Source organism: Trachemys scripta, chromosome 3 (genome assembly GCF_013100865.1).
Source record: "Trachemys scripta elegans isolate TJP31775 chromosome 3, CAS_Tse_1.0, whole genome shotgun sequence".
Taxonomy (NCBI): domain Eukaryota; kingdom Metazoa; phylum Chordata; order Testudines; family Emydidae; genus Trachemys; species Trachemys scripta.
The window spans coordinates 129,308,035-129,332,779 of NC_048300.1; the positions used below are offsets into that span (position 1 = coordinate 129,308,035).

The 24,745-nt window shown below is 37.9% G+C and overlaps 1 protein-coding gene across 2 annotated transcripts in view; it reads left to right on the forward strand.

Annotated features, from left to right (window-relative positions):
• ASCC3 (activating signal cointegrator 1 complex subunit 3) overlaps window positions 1-24,745 on the forward strand; it is a 480,033-nt gene that overhangs the window by 355,633 nt on the left and 99,655 nt on the right. For both annotated transcript variants that reach the window (XM_034765979.1, XM_034765980.1), the window contains 9 exons: window positions 1,946-2,100; window positions 5,559-5,657; window positions 6,251-6,419; window positions 13,969-14,189; window positions 16,989-17,074; window positions 18,849-19,015; window positions 19,134-19,279; window positions 19,399-19,519; window positions 21,216-21,358. In XM_034765979.1, coding sequence (XP_034621870.1) covers window positions 1,946-2,100; window positions 5,559-5,657; window positions 6,251-6,419; window positions 13,969-14,189; window positions 16,989-17,074; window positions 18,849-19,015; window positions 19,134-19,279; window positions 19,399-19,519; window positions 21,216-21,358 — 1,307 coding nt within the window. The remainder of the gene's footprint in view (window positions 1-1,945; window positions 2,101-5,558; window positions 5,658-6,250; window positions 6,420-13,968; window positions 14,190-16,988; window positions 17,075-18,848; window positions 19,016-19,133; window positions 19,280-19,398; window positions 19,520-21,215; window positions 21,359-24,745) is intronic.

Genomic DNA, 24,745 nt, shown 5'->3' on the forward strand with positions numbered 1-24,745 from the left:
ATTGGGGAGAAGCTGTAGACATGATGGATTTTGATTTTAGAAAGTCTTTTTGCACAGTGTAACAAAGCATTCTCATAAGCAAACTAAGGAAATGTGGTCTAGATGAAATTACTTCAAGTTGGATGCACAACTGGTTGAAAGACCATACTCAAAGAATAGTTATCTATGGTTCACTGTCAAACTAGGTGAATGTATCTAGTGGGGTCCTGCAGGGGTCTTGTCTGTGTCCAGTACTATTCAGTATTTTCATTAATGCCCATATTTAGTCTTGAGTAAAGAAAATTAATTGGGGACCTGATAAATCTCCATAAAGAGGACAGTGATCAATTGTTCTTTATGTCCCCTGAAGGTAGGAAAAGTAAGAAGTAATAGCGTCAAGGGAGATTTAGGTTAGATAATAGGAAAAACTTTCCAATTATAAGGGTAGTTAAGTACTGGTGCAGGTTTCAAAGGAGATAATGGAATTCCCATAATTGGACGTTTTTAAGAATAGCATAGATAAACTCCTGTCAGTATGGTCTAGATTTACTTGGTCCTGCTTCATTGCAGGTGTTTGGTCTTAAAGAACTTTTGAGGTCCTTTCTAGCCCTACATTTCTATGATTCAGTGGGAATAAATGCTGCACTTTATCTTTATGTGCAGATCCTGGATCCAATCTGCCTAAAAATTAAACAAAAACAAGTTTATTTAAAAAACCAAAAAGCCTTCATGTTGAAACAAAAGAAGTAATGAAAATTAAGTGTCTTCCCCTGGAAATTGACGGGCAGTTTTTTTTTACAGTTCAATTGATTGTCGTATTCTCTGAAAAAGTATGTTAAGTCTTTGTGGAATCAAGTAAGTTTTATACTACTTTTAGTTAAAAATGCCTATTTTTAAGCAGCCAATTCCTTAGGTTAGCAGATTGTATGATTCTGACATTTTGAGAAGTCACAGAAGTCACAGATATTTCTTTTAACATCCTCTTGATGTAACTCTAAAATCACCACCAGAGCAGATAGGCCTTGATTCTGCAATGACTTGTGCAGGCAGATCCCTGTACAGACCCACATAGGGTCTTGACACGGGCTCAAGGTTTCACCCACATGCATCACATTGTAGAATTGATCTGCCTGTATAGCCTTATTGAGCTAACTGAACCGTAGGAACACCAATATTTTATATGCCTTTTGAAGTTTTGCTTTTGCCTGTAAAAAATAGTGACATTATAAGCAGAATAAGGGCATTTCTGGACTGGAGAAGTTGCACCCATTTAAAGAAATTGATTTAAAATCAATCTATTTAAAATGGTGCACTCTTAATGTAGATGTGCTTAATTTACAGATGTAAGCTAACTGATTTAAGCAAGGGTTAAACCTGCTTGTGTCTATGTGAGGAGTTTGCCTTGCTTTAACTAGATCAATTTTAAAATGAGTAAGGCCTAGTCTACGTGATAACGTTATACAGTTTTAACTAAATCCATTTACATACCGCTTTAGTTAAATCAGTCCAACCTCCATGCATAGATATCAGTTTAAGTGTCTCATATCGATGCAAATTACGTAGTCACGAATCAACTTAAACAAAATCATATCACCTTGTGAGTTAGTATTTATGTGTATAGAAGAGACCATATGTTTTTCTAACTAGCAGGTCAAAAAGTCATTAGAAGAAAAAAGAAACTGCCTTGAAATAGCAGATTATTCAGCATGAATTCTTAATAGTTATTTTGACCCATTGGTAAAAGCCAGCAGAGGAGTTAAGAATGTCTTTTTCTGAGCTGTAAATTTGCTAATTCAGATTAAGTATTACAAAATATTCCAACCTACCAGGTCAAGAGAGTCATTTACACACCAAACAAAAAAACAAGAAAGCAATAACATCCCTCTCTAAAACCCTAGTTAAAATTCTGATTTGTATTATTTTTCCTGTAAATGCACATTTGTTTCACCTGGTGTTTTCTTTGCAGGTCACATGCTGCGTCATGTGCATATTGGGTTAAAGGTCAAACAGTGTGTCCATCAAATTCCCTCCATTACAATGGAAGCAGCTATTCAGCCAATTACACGTACTGTACTCCGTGTTAGGCTGACCATCACTCCTGACTTCAAGTGGAATGATCAGGTAAAAATTAAGTAATTAAGGTGAAGATTATCGTGAGAATTTAGCTATTTGGATAATGTAAAAAGGTGATTTTAACTATAAAGACAATGTGATCTACAGAGATGAATTAATTTTGAGGTGCCTATGGAAGAATATATCTGAAGAAAGTATCCTTTTTTCATTCAAGTTAACTTAAATAAGACTACACTCTTTTGTAACTTCATAAAAAATTGTTTAGAGAACAGATGTTAATAGTGGGAAAATTTACATTTGTAAACTGCTCCAATGTATAAGGACTTGTCTACATAGGAAAATTATATTGCTATAACCTAAGGCTTGTATTCACAGGCAAGCTAACAAGGTGAAAATTTAAACTAATATTGTTATATCTGTATGATCCCCCCCCCCCATTCACCACCATCGCCCCCCAAGTGGATACTTTTATTCCATTTAGCTTATGTCACTTGGGAAGGAGTTTAAGATAAACCAAAAAAGACAGTCTTACAATGGAATAAAAGTGCCCACATAGAACTGTTATATGGGCATATGGTAAAACTCTTTCATGTCGATAAGGCCTTGGGCACAAACAGGCTTTTTTTCTCCGTTAGGCACATATCTCTCATTCTCTTCCACCTTTAGGAGATTGGAGAGGTTGTACTTCTGAAAACTAGCAATTAAATGCCTGTTCTTGGATTAAGTTTCAGGTTCTAAAACTCCATTTCAAAGCCTATCCCTTTTTTAAGCAAAAAAGTGCATGTATCAAATTGATTTTGACCACAAAGTGAATGTAGAAGACTTTTGTTCTAAAAATAGATTTACACTCTTTTTTAAAAATTGTTTTCCCTGGTCATAAGGGCTTTTACTTTTTCTTTTGGATAGTTTTTCTGTCTTAGATTGTGAATACAAGAAGTGGTGATCAAAATACATGCAGTTTCTTTCTAGTCACTTCCTTGAATGATTATAAAAATATCTTTGAATGAATTCCTAACCTAATCTTGCACCAACTAATTTTGGTGACTTAATTGTGTCCATGTACTGTTTTATATTACAAAAGGAGATAATTTGAAAAATTTAGTTGAGTCTCTATCTTGCATCAGTATTACCAATACAAAGTTCAGTACTGATGAGCTAATATATCATTAAGGACAAAACAGTTTAACGCTTGTTCTTTAACTTGAATCTATTTATAGCAATGCCTTCCCAAGGCAAGCCGTAAAGTATACCAAAGAGGTCTGTACTTAGAAAGAGGAAGCATTGGGGACAATAGATTTTTGCCCAAGCTTATTGCTGTGACCTTTGACACAGTATCTCTTAAAAGTTACTTTGGAAACATTACAAACATTGTGTCCGTTTATACAATGGAGCTCTTAAAATGTGAATACATAGATTTGTGTTAATCAAAACCTGAAAATGTTACTGCCTTTTTTGCTTTGCTTTGACTCTGTTTGTATCCGGTGAGCTTATCATTAATTATGAAATAATCTTTATTATAGTAAATAACTACAATGATTTTTAATTATCATTCAAAATTAATCATTATCATTTTAAATTTAACAGTTGACAAACTGTTAAAGAATTGCTTTCCCATCAGCATGCTACTACTATGCTGGTAAGCTGCCCGGAAGACGACAGTGGCAGCTGTCGTCAGCACAAAAACTGACTGCAAGGGAAGCCCACCCGTAATAAGACTAGAAATGCATCAGCAAAATCAGAATTGTAAAAATCCAAGTACTTAATTGAAATGCCTAGCCTAGCTAAACATTTCTAGTGCATGCACCATGACAGCATCTAGGTGCCAAATAAAACAAAGTAATACAAAACTGGAATTGACGTAGTTTGATCGTATTTCTGGGATTGTTCTAGAGGTAGGTGAAGAAACAATCTTGTTGTTCAGTTTGTACTTTACTTTATTGGGGGAAAGTCTGTGCAAAGGAAATGTTTTACATTGTGTTCTAGAAAAGGTGAGACATGAGTTCGTTTTTATCTTTAATTACAGCAATTTCCAAAGTTAAGAGCCCTTTAGTTCAGCTACGAAATTTTCCCTTTACCCTCCTCCAGCGGAGCAAGGAACCATGAAAAGCTGTCCTAATAGGGCAGGTGAGCATTCCTCCATTATGAAGGAATGGAAGGGTAATGCAAAGCCACACAAGGAGTATGGGAATCCCTGGGTGTTGTAGCACTGGCTTAAGTAGTGTGCCACAGAATATGGCTGTGGAGTAGGGTGTGCCCAGAGCACTGTTACACTCTACCAATCCCCAATGGTCTCTAGGGGTTGTTACTGCCAGCACTAGTTAAAGCAGCCTTGAGTCACCTCTGCCCCTCTTACACTATAGCTGGGCAGCTGGAGCGGCGGCTGCTGGCCAGGAGCCCAGCTCTGAAGGCAGAGCCACTGCCAGCATGAGCGCAGACCTAAGGATGGCATAGTATGGTATTGCCACCCATACTTCTTTGGTGCTGCCTGCAGAGCTCAGCCCTCAGTTAGCAGCCGCCATTCTCCAGCCACCCAGCTCTGAAGGCAGCAGTGCAGAAGTAAGGGTGGCATGATATGGTATTTCCACCCTTACTTCTGCGCTGCTGCTGGCAAAGCACTTCCTTCAGAGCTGGGCGCCCGGCCAACAGCTGCCACTCTCCGGCCGCCCAGTTCTGAAAGCAGCACAGAAGTAAGATGACAATACCTTGCCCAGGGAATGGAAAATTCCTTCCTGACCCAAAATATGGCAGTTGGATAGACTTAATGCATAGCTGTGAAGACTCCCAGAGCCCTAACTCTCAACATGATAAAGTGGCAAGACCAGAAGCATACTACAAACTAAATGGGAAGATGGGAAAAAGAATTGCTCTCCAATGCCAAAACTTGGAAATTGTCCCTGGCCAGGTATCAAACTCTGTTAATACTCTTTCCTCCCACCCAATCCAGAACCAGTTACTGATGGCTTATCAACACACCATCTAATGCAAGGCCCAAAGAGGATGGTAGTCATAGATGTTCTTGCCTGAAAGATTAGTGGGGTCCAATAAAAAGAATTTCCACTGTAGCAGCCTGCATGGAACTTGGAGGGAGGATCACAAGTTGCAGAAGGAAAGAGTTTTTGGAAAAGTCGGTCTCTGTGCACATGGCTTGAATGCTAGCTGCAGTTGCAGCACCTGAAAATAGTTCTCTTAATAAAGAGACAAGTTAGTTTTAGAAACATGGAGTCCTCCTATGTTATTACCCAGTATTTGGTATTCAAAATACCCACAGAGACAGAACGTTCACTCCTGCTTATATAATATATAATGTATCAAACCGGTACAATTATAGATGACTAATTTCAGATGGAAGGATTTCATCAAACGTTCTACATTGCTCCCCTGATTTCGTCATATTTTCTTTGTAAAAAGTAAACCCACATCTTACTGAAAAATATCCCAAAATATCTGGTGTATTCTGAGAGGTCTATGGAGTACTTGTAACGAGGGAACCTTTTCTCTTCTTTTAGGTGCATGGCACAGTTGGCGAGCCCTGGTGGATCTGGGTGGAAGACCCCACTAATGATCACATTTATCATTCAGAGTATTTTGTCATTCAGAAAAAGCAGGTAACTGTGTCCTTATGCAGAATTTCAAAGCATGTAAGAAAAAAAAAGCTGGCAGATAGTTTGGGAATAATTATTATAAACCTCTGTGTTGTCCCAAACCTGAAATTTATACAATAACATCACCAAATTTTCAAAATCCATTGTCTGCCTTTCAGTTCTTAGCATCTGCTAAAATTGGTCTTTGACATGGGTGTTCACTAATATTGTTACAAAAATAAAATCTATTAAAGGATTTGCCTCTTTCTCTGGCTTCTCTGGTGGACAGTTATTTGCAGATGAAAAATCAAATCTATAATGCTTGTTTTTATTAGGATTGTAAATGCACATTACTCACTGCTGTTCCATCCCAAAATAACTTTATGACCAAGAGCCTTATCCTGCCCCTTTTAAAGCCAATGGAAGCAGAATCTTCTCCTGAAGTTGAAAAGGGAGGGATCATCTACCTGTTATCTATGCTTTCTATACACATACATTAACATACTGTACTTCATGTTGTGCATGTACTTTATTTCCTTGTGTTGCCTGTGCTTGTGAGAGTATGGCAAGCTGTTTTAGCTGTTCTAAAATGATTCTCTATTCTTTGTTTACATCAGGTCATTCCTAAAGAAGCTCAGCAGCTGGTGTTCACAATACCTATTTTTGAACCTTTGCCTTCCCAATATTACATTCGAGCTGTATCTGATAGATGGTTAGGAGCAGAGGCTGTTTGTATCATAAATTTTCAGCATCTGATTCTACCAGAGAGACATCCACCTCACACAGGTAAAGTTATAACTAGAAACCTTATTGTTTTGTTTCCTTAAAGATTTGTTTCAATTAGTCTTATTAATGCAGATTTGCATTATTTCTGTGCAATAATAGAAATCCAACTCTTTTAGTTCACTTTTACTGAAATAGTGTGTGTAGGGAAGGGTTCATTTTTTTGTCATGCATTTGTTTGTATTTTTGAGGCTAACAACAACCCTATCACTAACTTTAAATACGTTTGTCTTCACTGTCAAGAAGCTTAATTCTTCTTAACATATTCCTGCTTTTTAGTGACTCCATGCTTAACATCAAGAGCAGGAGAAGTATTATTGTACCATATAAAATAAACCAAATTGTGCATTCTCATTCTTCTTAAATTGAGATTATATTTTCCATATAAGACTGCAAAATTATAATCTTACGTCTTAATGTTTCTCTAAAATTAAGGGTCTTTTATGGATCCCCATTCCTCTAACATTTGGCAGAGGAGAGCAGTTTATCCTGAACTTCTTTATCAACTAATTTCATTGGACATACTATGCCTGTCTCAAGGTTTATTTATTGACCCACCTGTTCATTCAGCCAACAGTTCCTTTTCTCCTTGACTGTCTGTGGAGCTGAACTATCTGTTGCTTTAAATACTGGCTTGTCAGTTCTTCTGTTTATTTCCCATCATAAATAATGGTTTTAAATGATAGCTCAAACTTTCATACAAGGCTTAAGAAATATTTGGTAAAGTATTGGGTTATTTATTTTTCAGTTTTTCTTGTGCTCATTTAGTACAGTAGATCTCTGAAATATTTTAGCATCATCAAATGATCATTATTATATTGATGCATATTTTCAGGTAGCATGGTCTCGTCGGACATATTATATAGTCACACCGATGAGTCCCTCATATACTCTGTGTTCATTCCATGGCTATGTCTACATTTACGGTGTCACGTAGAGTACAGACACCGCACACCCTAGCATGGGTATAAATAGCAGTGTACATAGTGAGGCACTGCTTAGTGAGTAAAGAAAAGACACGCCTGAACCTTAGAATATATATCCTACACGGTTGTCTACATGCCGAAGCAGTACTTTTCACATCTACTATACTATTTTTAGCAGTTTAGTGTCCCACTGCCTTCCTGCTGCCAGTGTCTTTCCCACCACAGGGAAAGCTCCAGCAGTGGGGAAAGGCTCTAGCAGGAGGAAGGTCCCCACTGCCAGCCGTTCCTTGCCGCAGGGAGTTGCTGCAGCTTTTCTCCACTGCCAGAGCATTTCACGCCGCATGTAGCTACACACCGCAGTGTGGATGCCAGCCTACTTTTCGCTGCAGCGTGTAGCTACACATACCCTACATGCCCCCAAAAGCGTAGACAAGGCATATAACCAATTATCTGGAAGAGGCAGTACACAGCGCCTTAGTGAATGATTCAAACTAAAGTGGATGTAATTTCAAACTCCAGAGAGGACAGGGACCTGAATATAAGCATAAGTACTCTATACAATATGATTTATTTTGGAAAAATGAAAGGTTAATATCTCCAAGGGAAATTAATGTAAAACACAATGGGGAAGAATAAGCTGAAAAACAATATTACTGAAAGAAACTTAGGGTATGTCTATACAGCAATGTAAGCTTCGGGTTAGTGTGACTCAAGTCAACTGACCCATGTCAGGAAACTCTGGACTTGAGCATCTGCACTGCATTTTAACCCAGGGTTAAGGATTTTCTGACCCATGATCGAACCTAGGGCTCTGGCATCCATACTGCAGTGCACAGACCTGAGTCAAAGTAACCCTATCTCAGAGTGCCTAGCGCCCCGCTCCCATGTTGTCACTGTAGCCCTCTGAATGTGTTGCACTGTGGGAAAACTCTACTGCCCACGTTGTCTCCTGTGACAGTGCGATTGGTGGGACATGGGTGCCCATAAGGAGCACATGATACATAAACTGCATAATTAGCTTCTTTGGTGGCTGTCTCAATAGAATGACAGCAGTTTGAGAAGGCTTTAAACTGAACTACCATCTAATCTGTGAATCAGGCTCTCCACCTCTCAGCTGAGTCACCCTGGCAGGTGGACCTGTTCTGAGGCTAATTAGGACATCAGTCTCCAGGACTGTCAAACCAGTAAAATGCAACTTGGCAATTCTTAATTTTTGAAATGGGCTGTTCAATAAAGATGGTTTTGGTTTTTTTTGTTTGTTTATTTTTGTCTGTTTTGAAGTTTGACATAAAATGTAGGTTTCAGCAGAAAAACAGCTACTGCCATCTGTGAACTGGTGAAGTGCATCCCCAGGGACTGGAGTGCAGTGTGTTCTAGCACCTCCTAGGGGTCCCCATGAGGCTGTGGGGAAGTTTTGGGGGGGAGCTCCCATTCATTGCCCACATACTTTGTGTTTCATGGGAGCTTCTGCACACACAGCCCCACTGATGTGGTGGGGGAGAGCAAGGGACAGAGAGCAGAGCAAGATCCTGGCAGGGAGGGGGAGCAGCTGGGGTATTGAGGGTATTATCCTCTCCCGGCCATGTTGAGCCTGGAGCTCTGTCGCTCCCCCTCCCTGTAGGGCAGCTGCTTAGTCCCTACTCCATTCTCTGGCCGTTGCTCCTTAGCCCTCCCCCTGGGGCTGTGTGTGCCACCCCAGTCAGTTCTCTTTGCAAAAAGCTTCTTCTGTTTGAGAACCCTGCAGACTCTCTGATAATGTGCTTGCCAGACCAGTGTGCAGCAGGCAATAGGTTACACTGACCACAGCTGCTGCTGTTTGCAAAGGGAGGTATGGCTTCCATTTGGAATAGAGTGCAATTGACTGCACCACAGATTGTCGGTATAGAGAGGACTAAGGAAGTTACCCCAAGGAACTCTGGGATACATCTAAAAGACTTCTGGGACCCGAGTCAAGTTGTGTGTACACAGGAAAGCAATAGGGTTCAGACCCTAGGTCCTGTTTTAACACAGACTCGGACCCTCCAGCCCTGTGGGAGCCCTAGATTTGAGCCTTGGGTTAACACAGTTGGTATGTGGATGCAAGTCGGGGTTAGGCTTGAGCTAAGGCTTACATTGCTGTGTAGACATACTCTGAGTAGTGAGAGTGGGCAGTAAATTAGACATGAACTTGTACTGTGATGTTGCAACAAAGATGGACACTGCAATTTTAGGCTGCATAAACAAAGACATCATATCTGTGTGTCTCTATTGTGGTCATATTTTATGTTCAGTTCTAGCCACCTAAATTTGGAGTGAGGAGAGAGAAAAATAACAAAAAAAGATCAGGAGGCTAGAAGAATTTGAGGAAGAGCCAGATTCTGCCCACCTTACTCAAGCTCAGTGTGGGATAGAAAGGAATAATTATAAATTATTGGGTGCCAAGTAATTTTATGTTAAAAATTACTAAGAATATTTTGTTTAGAGAAGCAAATGGTAGGGGCCAACTCTTATTAATTGTTTCTCTTACTTCCAACTCAGGAGTGTGACTCCTATTGTTTTAGCTACAGGGGTTCTGTTGCACACCCTGGGTGACAGCATGATTGAAATAAACCAAAATCACAATCATTAACCATGGCTATTTTATTAGTAAAGAAGGAAAAAATAAACAGCAGCACGACACAAAGTTATTTGCTGTCATCTTTCTATTGACATGCTGTTGAAGATTGGCTTAGATGACACCTTCAGCTTCTGAATATGCAGTCTGTCATGAATATACAACATTTCTAATTGCCTTTGCATTACTGATGAGAAAATCTCAAAAAAGCTCTTAAAATTAGAGTTTTAACTTTTTTTCTTTTTATTCAGTTCCCTTTCTGAAATATTCCTTCAATTTTATTAGAGTTCAACAGGACATGAAATTCTGTTTTCAAAAAGTCTAAATAGTCCTATTCTTTACATACAAGCTTTCACTTTTTTTAAAAGTCTTTTAAAATTAAATCATTCTTAGAGAGTCTTTAGCTTAAAGAGTTATTAAAGAAGTTATTGATTCTACATGACAGTTTTAGGAAAGATGACTCTTCTTGTCTTCCAGAGTTGGATTATGGGAATTTCTGGAGCACTGCCAGTAATTAATTAGTTTCCCACAAATATAAATATTTTATACTTAAATAACTTCTTATTTTAGTAATTAGTTTAACAAGGGCATGAGATTCCATATTGTTGCATAGAGCATTTAATCATTTACATAGCAATGATATTAGGAGCTTTACATTTAGCTAACATATTTGCAAATATGCATTTCACAGAGATGTTTGCCATTTCAACACTTACAAAATAAATAAAATGTTTAAAATATTTCCAGCTGCACTTGTTTTTCCTATAGGCTTTAAGTTTTTAGAGTAATTATAAAATTAATTTCAACAAGGATATTTCTAGACTTCTTTGTGTGGGTTTACTTAGAACTTTCCTTGGAAGGATGAAAAATCCCATGCTTACATCTAGATTTATTGTTCTGATAACACAACCCTACATTCCTTTTTCACAACTGGGTCTTATCCTAAAGCATGAATGTTTTACATAGTTTGTTTTCTTGAGATAAGGATTACATTTGTACAAAACTGGTATTTTACACAAAAGGAGAAGTCCTAGTCTAGATAAGACACTCTTAGGGGTTTGTCTATTGACCACAGCTCCTTAGAGTTACAAATTGTTTATTATAGCAGTTACACATCTATTAAATAGCTTGTACAAAAGCACAAATTTCAATAACAAATGCATCTTTTAAACATGTCACAAAATAATATAATAAAAAGTTAAAACAAAGTAAAGTTTAAAATGCAGCTTTTTTAAAAATTCTTTGAGGTAATAAACATGATTTTATGGCTAGGGAGGGATTATCTTCCTTACATTGGCTTGTCCTTTGGTCTCAGAAGCCACCTAGAATTTCTTTGATTAACTCGAACATTTGTCACATAATGAGGTAAACATAATGTATATAGTTATGTTTTCAAGCATTCTGGCTATAACATACTTCTTGTTATATCTTAATATTCAGTAGAGATACAGACAAGTTTGTAATTACCTAATATCAAGAGAAAATAATAGTTTTATTAATATTTTTGTATCAATATTGAGGTCTCTCCATTACATCAGTAATACCTTATCAGTTCCCATTGGAAAAGATGGGAATACTCATCAAATAAGGTACTACTTGATAGGAGTAAGAATCTATCGCTTAATCTTGCCTCATATATTCCAAAATTGCACTGACATATTGAATAGTACCTTCCTGTTTGAATTGTCCAATTGAAAGATATGGAAGTAGTCACAAAGTAAAGTGCTACTGGGTGTGAATAAGAGTGTCAGAATGTGGCTCTAAAAAAGTTAAATGTGGCAAGGAAGTGATTATAGGGGGGCGAGATAATATTTTACCTACTGATGAGAAGTTCAGAAACCAAAGAAGTAAAGGATTATTTAGAGAGATGCTATACAAAGGGATTTAGCTATGAATAATTAAATGAAATGAAACAGAAAATTGAAGATGTATTGACAAGAGTTGTTAGGTGGTGAAATGGTAACCCTAAGGAAGCAGTGGAACTCCCATTGCTTGGGACATGAAAACTAGACTTGACAAAACATCGGTAAATGTGCAATAATCTTGTGTTGCCATAAAAAGGGCAACCTTATGTCTTTTCTAATTTTAACTTATGAGATTCTTTATTTCTGAGGAGACCTGCAGGGGAAGATTTGCATATGAATGAAATAATTCATCTGCTTGTTACCTTGATCAAAGAAGTTCCGTTGTTTATAACAGAAGTCCAGTCAGTCTCCAGGAATTTATTCTTGAGCATAGAAAGCACGGGAATATTCCTTGGAAACTAGGTTTTTGGTCCTCAGCTTCATCAAAACCTAATTCCCATAAGCAAAGCATAGGTGTAAACAAATTGAGGGCATGTAGGCTTGATCACGTTTTTCAGAGGATGCCTTTGGGACTTACAATATTTTTAGCATTTAGTCTTTCACAGCTAGAAATTTCACCTGGTTGTAAAATTATTATTTTTAACCAAAAAATCTCCAAAAACCAAACAAGCACACAAATAAATAAATAAATAAATAAAATTGACTCTTTTTTTCTTGAAAAATATCTTGTTGAAAATTGGAAACATTTTGACCAGCTCTACTAAAAGTGTATATATTACAGCAGAGAGATCTCATACAGCATCATGCATCCAATTTCAACCTCAGCATTCATGATTGAGTCATGGTTTTTGGTACAGAAGCATATGTTTGTTTTTTTCTCGATACTTAAAATGCCTTATACATTCAATGTGCCTGATGTCATTGTAAAGCCCTTCCACTGTAATCGCATTTGGCTCATTTAGAAATCTGTGAAGTGGGAACATTCAGAAATATTCACTTCCAGTACAGTGTTTTCTTTTGGCATACATAAACTCACATGTGTTTGTGAAGTGTTCAGCTATTGTTATAGTGTACCTATACTATCTGGAAAGGCATGTGTAACCTTTTTACCTAATTGACCATTGACTACTATTCAGAAAAAATAGTAAGATATTTACACATCACCGGTTATGGAGCCCTTAGGATTTATGGTAATTGATTTCAATTCCCATCTGGTTCCCACTCAGCAGTGAAGTACGTAGAGGCCCTGTTGAGGGGGATGTGGGGAACCTTTTCTCCTCTCAACAGACCCCAAGAAATCTCCGATTTAGTGGGAATGATAAAACAGACATAAGGCATCAGTGAAAAGCACGTTAAGAATATTAGGCATCACAACCTCAGCAGATTTTATGACTCCTATGGCATACCTTAATGGTGGGGCACCCTGAAAAGACAATGAGATCTCCAACCACAAAAAAAACTTCAAAGAAAGCATCTGCATAACAGAATCATTTCAAGTCTCTTTAATTTTGGTAGGAATTTAAATCTAATCTGGTTATATGTATCAGCTTCCAAATTCCACAGTCTCTAATTGTTTGGATAGCGAATATCTCCAAGATATGCCAAAAGTCATATATTGAAGGGATGTTTGGGTTTTGTATGTGTATTTATATCTCCTTATCTATCTCTCTATCATTTTAAATAACTATATGTAAAACATATATGTATCTCTCGTTCATATTATTTCACCAGCTGTGGAAGTCTTTAGAGGATCCTTACTCTTAAAAAAACAGAGAAATGTGTTCCTTGTAACTGGAATTTAGGGACTGTGGTGTCCTCCATAAATCATTTTCACTTATCTTTGTCCTCATAAGAATTGGGATATGTTTTCATTGGTATAGTAGCTTTAGATCTAATTGGGTATAATAAAAAAAAGCTTTTGATGAACAGATGAATCTATGTAAATTGTAGACTTCAAAGCTCACAGAATGCTTAACAGTGATACCTTGAGGGGAAGGGAAATGTCAAACGGCAAACCAATTCATCATTATTGCTCTCTGGACTCCACATGATCCCAAATTAGAGCTCCATATAATGTAAGAAATTAACTATAAATAGTTCAAAAATAAGTTTTCCCATCAAAGCACAAGTTCATACCTAACCAACATCTGATTACTTTAGTCTTATAATACAATATTTTATAAGGCTGCATATTTTGATATGTACTAATGATTACTCCATAATTTTAGAACTATTGGATCTTCAGCCTTTGCCTATCACAGCTTTGGGATATCGAGAGTATGAAGCCCTCTACAAATTCACCCATTTCAACCCTATCCAGACGCAGATATTTCATACGCTGTATCATACAGACTGTAATGTTCTTCTTGGAGCCCCCACAGGCTCTGGAAAGACTGTCGCAGCTGAGTTAGCCATCTTCAGAATTTTCAACAAGTATCCCACATCTAAGGTTTGTGAAATGTTTACTAGAAATATGCAATGTCTGTATACTTCTTTCAGCAATCCAAAACTTTACAAAAATGAGGAGTATTGCTCTGCTATATAAATAAGCATATTCTACCATGCTTTAAATGCATATTGAGATTCTTTTTCTGGGGAGTCCTCTGCATCCATGATGAATTTCTTAGTGGCTCTTTATATATCCTTTCATCTCCTTCCATCAGCAAAGTCTTGCTTCCCAACTACCACATCCCTCCAAGTGAGGATAGCTGGCCAGATCTCCTCCTTATATGAACAGATGAGTTTCAAAAGCGGTAATTCAAGCTGATTCTCTGTCTTTTCAATCTGATTTTCAGTTCTTCTTAGAATATGTGAGCTTCAGTGCTTAACAATCAAATGCACTTGGCTTTATATGTGAAATTCACCTCTCATGCATAAACTAGGGGTGGAGGTCCCAATTTGTGCACCCAGACGTGGACTTGACCATAGTGTCTTAGGCATCAAATTTGGAAAGTTGGGTTCTCTGGCTGAAATTTTTTAAGATGGAGCTCCTGGAAGGTGGGTGCATAACTGGTTGGAAAACCATTCCCAGAGACAGTTATCAGTGGTTCATAGTCAAGTTGGAAGGGTGTATCAAGTGGAGTCCCACAGGGATTAGTCCTTTGTCCGGTTTTGTTCAATATCTTCATCAGTGATTTAGATAATTGCATAGAGAGTACACTTATAAAGTTTGCGGACAATACCAAGCTGGGAAGGGTTGCAAGTGCTTTGGAGGATAAGATTAATATTCAAAATTATGTGTACAAACTGGAGAAATGATCTGAAGTAAACAGGATGAAATTCAATAAGAAGAAATGCAAAGTACTCCACTTAAGAAGGAACAATCAGTTGCACGCATACAAAATGGGAAATGACTGCATAGTAAGGAGTACTGCAGAAAAGGGATCTGGGGGCCATAGTGGATCACAAGCTAAATATGAGTGAACAGCATAACGCTGTTTCAAAAAAAGCAAACATCTTTCTGGGATGTATTAGCAGGAGTGTTGTAAGCAAGACAGGAGAAGTAATTCTTCCACTCTACTCCGCACTGATTGGGCCTCAACTGGAGCATTGTGTCCAGTTCTCGATGCCACATTTCGTGGAAGAAGTGGACAAATTGGAGAAAGTCCAACAGAGAGAAACAAAAATGATTAAAGGTCTAGAAAACATGACCTATGAGGAAAGATTGAAAAAAAAATGGTTTGTTTAGTTTAGATAAGAGAAAACTGACGGGGGACATCACTGTTTTCAAGTACATAAAAGGTTGTTACAAGGAGTGAGAAAAATTGTTTTTGTTAACTTCTGAGAATAGGAACAATGGGCTTAAATTGCAGCAAGGGAGATTTAAGTTGGATATTAGGAAAAACTTCCTGTCAGAGTGGTTAAGCACTGGAATAAATTGCCTAGGGAGGTTGTGGAATCTCCATCATTGGAGGTTTTTAAGAGCAGGTCAGACAAACACCTGTCAGGGATGGCCTAGATAATACTAAGTCCTGCCTTGAGTTCGGGGGACTGGACTAGAAGACCTCTTGAGGTCCCTTCTAGTCTTATGATTCTATGAAAGTCAATTAGATGATTTAGTCACAAAACTCCCACTGAAATTTGCTTTGGAAATCTCAACCTGTATGTGTAAACTTGTTAGTAATAGTTGAGGCAGACAAAGAGAGAATTGTAAAATACTGATAAAATATAAGACTTGAGTGCATCCATAGTTTATCACAGGGATCGGCAACCTTTGGCCTGCGGCCCGCCAGGGTAAGCACCTGGCCACTCCAGGCCAATGGGGGCTGCGGGAAGCGGCAGCCAGCACATCCCTCATCGCACACTGCTTCTCGCAGCCCCTATTGGCCTGGAACAGCGAACCGCAGCCAGTGGGAGTCGCATTCGGCCAAACCTGCGGATGCAGCAGGTAAACAAACTGGCCCGGCCCTCCAGGGTGCTTATCCTGGCAGGCTCGGTGCCAAAGCTTGCCGATCCCTGGTTTATCATATTGGACATTCATAGCACTATAAGCAGCTATTAAAGGAATATTAAGAAATCTTGCTTAATAAATCAGTCTTCAAAATTTATAGGCCAGATTATCTAAAGTGCAGCTGAACTTTTCACACACTCAGTACATGTGTATTAGTTTTCGTACGTTCAAATGTATACTCATGCTTTAGAAAACCTGACCCTAAATCTTTAAATGAATACTGTAAAAACTATGCTCGTGTACTTCAGCACACAGAAAGTACTTCTCTGGGGAAGTCTTGTGAGGTTCTTTAAAAGTAGAAAATTTTAAAATTAATTTTAAATTATTTTAGGGATTAAAATTAAAGAGATGGAAATCATGTAAAATGATGTTATACTAGCAATTCTGGTTATTTTTGTTTGGATTTGGTGCATTAATTTCAGAATCTTAGTTTTCAGGTTTTATGTTCTCAGCAATAAATGGTAATACTTTATGTAGGTCATTTTATAATGACACATTTGTTTGCTTTTTATAGGTGTAATGATAGTGTTACAGTTTTATAAATTACTTTTTTTTATTAATATATATTAATGTTATTGGCTCAAGGAGCAAAAGAATTTTTGCAAGTATTAAATCTATCTTAATTAGAATCCTGTTGTAAGTTACTAAATGTAATTTTAAGAATTATGCCTTAATCATTTATACTTAATAAGTTAATTCAAGTCCTTAGAGACATAAAAGAAAATAATTCTTTGTAAATTAAAATTTTACACAGCTTTTTTTTTTTTTTGTTTAATTCTGCTTTGTGTGTGTTCGCAGGCAGTATACATTGCCCCTTTAAAAGCACTGGTACGAGAGAGAATTGAAGATTGGAAAGTCAGGATTGAAGAAAAACTTGGTAAAAAGTATGTTTCTCCCAGAAGAACAGTACTGCAAGTGTGGAGAAACTCTGTTGAATATTTTGTTGTATCTAGCTATTTAGTCAAATATGTTTTATCTTTCAAATTGTAACAATGCTCCCCATAAAAAGTCTGAATGTATCATAGCAAACACACACTACGTAGAAAAAAAATAGGTGACACAAAAATGGAAGATAGTTGAATACATTGCCGATTTTCCTTGTTTTCTCTAGTTGGACAAGCTAACAAATAAGTTCAGTTTCCCTTTCTATTATCTTTGTCTTTTTGAAGTTGCAGTTCAGAATTAGCCTTCCTTCAAAGATTTATTTACAGGATCTCTTATAAATTGCGTAACCTGCCTATAACAGTGTCCATGTATGACCTTCCATTCTTGCCTTCTTCCATTCTTGCATTTTTTGTGCACCTATAATTACCATTGGCTTCATCAGGAGTTTGGTATACTCAAGAAGTGCAGAATTGCCATCTGATACAAAGGGTATATGTGTGGTTTTAGTCCTTTCTAAAATTATCAACAACTTCCAAGTGTGAATTATTTATGGCCAGATTTTGCGATCTTTACTCATGCTGATTAATAATTTACTCCTCAAGTAGTTTGATGGATTTAAATAGAACTACTCTTAGGAGAAGGTACTGCTCTGTGTGTAAATATGTCAGAATCTGGCCTTTACTAAAAGGCAGTTATTTCATTATATTTTCTTTGTGGTTTCTTTGAATGGGGTATGTGAATAAATTAATTGCCCTGATGATTTCAAAAGCTTTTTTTTTTTTTTTTTTTTTTGAATCTCAAGGAATTATTATCTTTGTTAAATTAGCCCTGTAGCTGATGATATAAACATTGATTTGGAGAGATAAATTTTACTACATGGAATTTTTAGGAAGTGTGAAATTAGGCAATAGAACTGGCAAAGAAGTTGCCATAAAAATGTCAAAATAAAAGGATAACATTCAGTCTAAAAGAACCAACTATCTCAAGGTTAGCCTGACCTAAGTCAGTAAACTGGCATAGAAGAAATGGGATAGGTGTCAAACCAATGAAATGGCAAGCTAACCCCCAACAGCAAGAATTGACTCCAAACTAGTGCCAAAAATGCAGAAAAAGAAAAGGAGTGGCAGATTTCAGAAAGAATAGGAGGGGACCAAAACTTAGTTAGGAATAGAGAAACAAATAAATGGCATTTTCAATGGTAGCCATCAAAAAAGAGTGAATTTAAGAGCCAAGGACTGTCAGAACTACCTTGACTGTCCCTGCTGCAGAGTCCTAATGGAACCTAACAACTGAGAGCAGAGGTGCTGCTACCTAACCCTTCACAGACAGCCATCACTGCAAGGCAGGTTGTACGGGGCAATATACAGCCACTAGAAGATCTATAGGAAGGGCTTAACATACAGGTTATGAAAGGCTGTTTTGACTTGCAATTAATATCTATAGTAATATTCATTTATTATCTTTTTTGCATCAGTCTTTGTCTTACAAAGTTATGAATAGTTTTGGACATCCACGTAAACTTTTCTTTCTCTATTATATTGCTAAGAAAAGTAAAATAATTAGAAGGTGAAGAAGATTAAAGGCATACTTACTTAGATTTTTTTTTAAATTTGTTTTTGTTTGCCAGGACCATTCAGCCAGGAACACCAATTTTATTTTTTATTTTGTTTAAGGGTTAATATTTGGACACACCTAACCCAAGATGTTAGAAAGCTTCATTGGTTTAAAAATTGAGTTTTATCCAGTCACAATGACCATTTCACTCAATTACAGGATAGTAGAATTGACAGGGGATGTGACGCCTGATATGAGAGCTATTGCCCAAGCTGACCTTATTGTAACTACACCAGAGAAGTGGGATGGGGTCAGTAGAAGTTGGCAAAACAGGACCTATGTTCAGAAAGTTGCCATTCTCATCATAGATGAGATCCATCTGCTAGGTAAGCATCGTTTATCAATTGTTGCTGAATTTGAAAGTGTGTGCTGACAATAGACTTGTATGGAATTCTAAACATTTGGACTTATTAAATTTTAATGGATATTTCTCTTATTACCCAGGGGATGAGAGAGGCCCAGTACTGGAAGTTATTGTGTCTCGAACTAACTTCATCTCATCTCACACAGAAAAGCCTGTAAGAGTAGTTGGTTTATCCACAGCATTAGCGAATGCAAGAGACCTTGCTGACTGGCTAAATATTAATCAGGTATGTGGAAAATTTCTGAAGAAGACATTTGTAGACATTTATACATATCTGTGCTGTACATAGTAATATTTCCAAAATAATTTCAGGCTCAGCTAAAAGAGTTTATATTTTCACTTTAGATGGGTCTGTTCAACTTCCGACCATCTGTACGTCCAGTTCCATTGGAGGTACACATTCAGGGCTTCCCTGGCCAGCATTACTGTCCTCGCATGGCTAGTATGAATAAACCTGCATTTCAAGGTAAAAACCAAGACATTTCATACATTGTTAAAAAAAAGGGGGGTGGGGAGTCTAATCATTTTTACATAGGCCATTTGAGACACATTTACAACATGTGCTACTATATGTTTTCTTGGGATGTTCAGGGGAGATCTGTTTCTCTTGATGACCCAAAAACTATTTATTTCAAACATCAGGTACGGTGTTAACGCAGCATACATCAGAGGAATGTAAACATATTTGGAATAGAATCAGTAAACTTTGTGATTATGAAGAGAGAGATGTTCTAAAATGAAAATGTATTTTCTCTTAGGGTTCAGCACTGTAAAATCACATTTTTGTAAAAGTATTTGAGATTTAGAAAGTAGTAAAACCATTCACAGTATTAATCTGATTATTTTCTTACAGATCACTGTATGTAAGATTTTAAAAAAAAATTGTGAACAAAAGTTACAAGTCAAGCTTACCTCACATAATTCTAATTTCAAGGCAATAACCATAAAATTCAGAACTTTCCATTCGTCTAGATATGCTTCTGTTCTCGATTTTTTTATTCTCAACAAAGCTGTCAGGCAGGACAGATCTAAGAAAAACCCTCATATTTTATTGAATCATGTTTTGTTTTGGTTACATAAGGAATATTTATTATATCAATTAAAAATAACCTCCAAAATAAATTTTGTAATGTGAACTGCTGTTGATTGTGAGGTGACAGTTGTGAGGTGACTTTTTAGCTGCTCTAATTAGCCTTATGACAGAAGCAAAGTATTGATTGTGGACTAGAGACCAATTTTGGCAGTTCATATTATTTACACCTCCACAGGAGTATTGTACAAAAACACTAATGAACAATAAATCTGTCTTGGGCTTTTCAGCCACACCTGTTCCTGAAGCAACAAAAATCCATTAGATGTCGAGCTTTTAAAAAAAATATAGATATATTGGCATCTATAATAGTAAGACATACAAGTTATACTATGTATTTATATAATCTTACAATGATATACATAAATGTCTGTAGATGCATACACATACACAGAGAGAGAGTATTACCAGCAAATTGAGAGACAATATGTTATGCTGGGTAGTATAGCGCACTTGTTTTTCATATATTAGGGATGAATGTGTAGTACTAATTGGTAGACTGAAGATTATATAGAAAATAAATCATACATAAACATCTCAAACATACGTATAACATCATAGAGAGAGTATCTGAAGCTATACATATAAGCTGTTTGTTTACTTCTAGTAGCTCATATTATTAGAAGATCTATAGCAATTTGATTTATTGAGGATTTGCTTTTCCAACTTGTTTGACAGAGTATTGTCATGGCTGTATCAGCATTTCCATTATTATCCCCATTTCTGAGGTTATAAAAATGTACAGTAATCTGAAAATTGTCAAATGTAGATGTTTTTAAAAAAAAAAAAAAAAAAAAACATGGTTGGTTTAAGTAATTCAAACTAGTTATTCAAGTGCAGAACTAATGCTCTTTTACTCCACTGTGGCTAGGTTTTGTAGCAACTATGCAATAGTTATTTTCTGGTTTAGAATTCTTGTCAATGCATAGGCACAAAATGTAAGTGAAGGATGGATTTAAATCCTCAGCACTTTTAATTGCAATGCCATCCGTTGCTAGCAATAGATGCTGAATTGGGAAATTCTGGTATCTAGCATGGATGGATTCGCTCTGAATTTTGTCTTTTCTAACAGCTATTAGGAGCCATTCTCCAGCCAAGCCTGTCCTTGTGTTTGTTTCATCCAGACGTCAGACTAGACTCACTGCCCTAGAGTTGATTGCTTTCCTGGCTACTGAGGATGATCCAAAGCAATGGCTGAAAATGGATGAAAGAGAGGTACATAAATATAATGAGTCTCAGTTGTGTTCATTTCATTTTTTCAGTATCAATTTGAAAGGAAAGTAAACCTAAAACACAGTAGTTTTCCTTGACGTTTTTTTTAAGGCCCAATCTTGAAAACAGTTGCACATATGCTTAATTTTAAGCATGTGAGCGTCCCACACACTTCAGCGTTAAGCACATGCATAAATCTTTGCAGAATCAGGGCCTTATGTTGTAAGCTCTTTTACTTTTACTTATTTTATTTTAGCAGTAGTACAGTTGAGATCAGGACCTCATCATGCTAGGCATTGTACATACATATGAATTTAATGCCACCCTTGAAATTGAGTTTGCTGGTGAAATTCATTCAAAGCAAACTCTGTGAAATTCAGTACTTTGCCATTTACATGGTTGTGAATTTTCTAAAAAAATTAAAAAATAAATAGTGATTTACACAATGCCTTAATTATTATTTTTAATTTTCATTATTATCCTTAGTTACATGTTCCACGGGACCCCTGCCTCATTCAGTGCACAGGATGGATGATGATCAGTTAATGAGTAGCCATTCAATATTTTGTTTTATCCTCATTGTTCAGTGACTGGCCCCACACCTCAATTACTGCACACTATTCAAATCCTGTTCTGAAAACAGAATTATTAATTTCCTCATGGGCTTGTCTATAGCACTTGTTATTATAGTATCCAAGTGCTTCACAAGCAAACATTAATTTAATTTATCTTCACAACACACATGTGAAACAAAGGAGTGGTATTAACCCCATTTCCCATATGGGAACTGAGGCAGAGAAATTAATTTTGAGTGCCCAATTTGAGATGCCTAAGACCTGATTTTTCAGAGTACTTAGCATTATATAGTATTTTTTATATTCAAAGCACAGTGCCCATTGACTTAAGTTATATCTGTGAGTGCTCAGCACTTCTGCAAATCAGACCCAGGGTCTTAATGTGGGCATCCAGAAAATAAGTAACATACAATTAGTTGTGCCACCTGTGAAAATTTTATTTTAGTGACTTACCTAGTATCACATAGGAACTCTTTGACAAAGACAGGGATAGAATCCCATTCTCCAGGACATCATTCAACAGCCTTAGCCGTGAGACAATTCTCTCCCTGAATCCCCTCCCTACTTCATTGACTACACATCTGCCAACTTTTGCAACAAACAAGGCAGGGTCCTACAGACAACTGCCTCCTTCAGTACATAGATCTGATTCACTCCCCTGAGGGGGGGTCCTCTGAAAAAAATAGTATGTGATCATGTATTTTCCACCTCATGCATCTGATGAAGTGGGTTTTAGCCCATGAAAGCTTATGCCCAAATAAATTCGTTAGTCTCTAAGGTGCCACAAGGACTCCTTGTTGTTTTTGTTGATACAGACTAACACGGCTACCAGATGCACAGTTGGGGAGAGGGTCAAATTAAGGTGCTTGACCTAGCAACCTGAATGTTCTTTTAATGTAATTTTTGTGTGTACTTTCCCTGGTTTTTAAAAAACAGAAATTTCATCATGCAGCATCATATGGACACCCACCTGTATCATCAGCAGAATTGGAACCTTTCAGTAAACTACCCAGACCTCTGCCAGTTGAGCTAACAGAGTAAATGATAATCATCAATAATAGGCTGACACCTTCTATGTGCACCTGCACTAGAGGGGATCAGACATTCACTGGTCCAGTGGGTTTCACAGATATTTGCTGACAGCAGAGGAATGATGAGATTCAGGAATCTGATTTACAGTCTAGGAGGAGTGTGTGCTGTAGGTGGCACAGACCCCTGTGCTGTTCCACTTGAGCTTGATCCCCTTCTGTCTTATTCCACCAACCTGTCGCTGTCTGTGCTCCTCCTCCCAACTCCTTGTCCTGGTGTCACTGTCCTGGCCTATCCCGTCTCCATTCCTAAGGCTTCTCATCCCAGTCCTGGTTTCTTTGCCTCGACAGTCCTAGTCTTCCCCCATCACCATCTCTCTCCTCTCTATCCCCAGTCCCAATCTCCATGCTCAGCCAATCCTGATTCCCTCCTCCCATCTCCTTGTCCAAACGCTGTCCCCTCCTCTCCCAGCCACCAGTTGTTCCCCACACATACCATTTTCCTTTCCCAGTGACTCCCAGACCCAGGCTCCTCGCACAGTCTGTCTCCCCTCCCTCTTTGGCTTCTTATTTGAGTCTCCTTATCCAGCCAGTTCCCTGTCTCCCCACCACCAACTCTTCATCTGATCTCAGTGTTCCTTCCCCTGCCAACTGGCTCCCCGTCATTCTCCCTACTCACCATTCCCTCAGTGTGGCTCCCAGTGCCTGTCTCTCACCTCAGCTTTCAGTCCCAGTTTCTTGCCCAACTTGTCCAGGTCTCCCCCACTCTCCAAATTCCTAGTCACAGTTTCTCTCTTCCACCACTCCCTTCCACTAGGCTTCTTGTCCCAGTCTACTTCTTTATCTTTCCCCAGTCTGGCTCTAGTCCTGTTTATATCAGAGTCAGGTGGCTTCCTCCTCCATGCTGCTTGGGTGCCACCATGGAGCACAGGATGGGCTCCCTCCTCTCAGTTCCAGTGCCAGAGTCTGCCCTGGCCCAGCATAGCTGGGAGCATGGTTAGTTGCTCTGTGGTGATGGCAGATGCACAGTCTGTTTAGACTTAGGAGCTGTGAAGGGATGGAGCATGCTCAGTGAGGACAAAATCTTTGGAGATTATATCTGCTGAATTCAGAGCATGTGTCTATTCAGCAAGAGCTGTGCATGGGCTAGAGTACCCAAGCTAGTTTGAATCTAGCTAGCATGAATAACAGCAGCAAGGAAGACAGTGCAGCACAGGCATCAGCATAGGCTAGCAAGCCAAATAGGTGCCTAGGATCTATGCCAGTCTTGTACTGCCTGCACTGCTCTGTCTTCACTGCTGTTGCCCTAGCTGTATTCAAGCTAGCTGGAGTTGCCCATGCGCAGCTTTTGCTGTGTAGACCTACCCACAGTCTAGTGAGCATGTGCAAAATGAGATTTTTTTCAAAGGCTTACAACATCCAAATCTGGGCTGATTTTCACTGGAACAGCGAAAGGCACCACCCTGACACAAAGGCCCCTCCCTTTCAAATTGCAAGTCACTGCCCAAACTGCAGGAGTGCTAGAGCTTCTCAAGGAAAATGTAGCCAGAACTTTTTAACATGGGCAAAACAGTATATTTTAATAACATTATTCTTTGAGATGGTTGAACCTTGTTGGCTGAAACATTCCAAAAATTTTCAGCCTGGCATGGCAAACACCTGGCATGGAAAATTTTAGTCCATATTTTTTAAGTTTGGCAACGTTATAAGCAACTGAACACAGGGTCTTATATTGGTAAGTGTTGGACAACCTTTCTAGAATGTTCTACCAGCCTCACCTATAATAA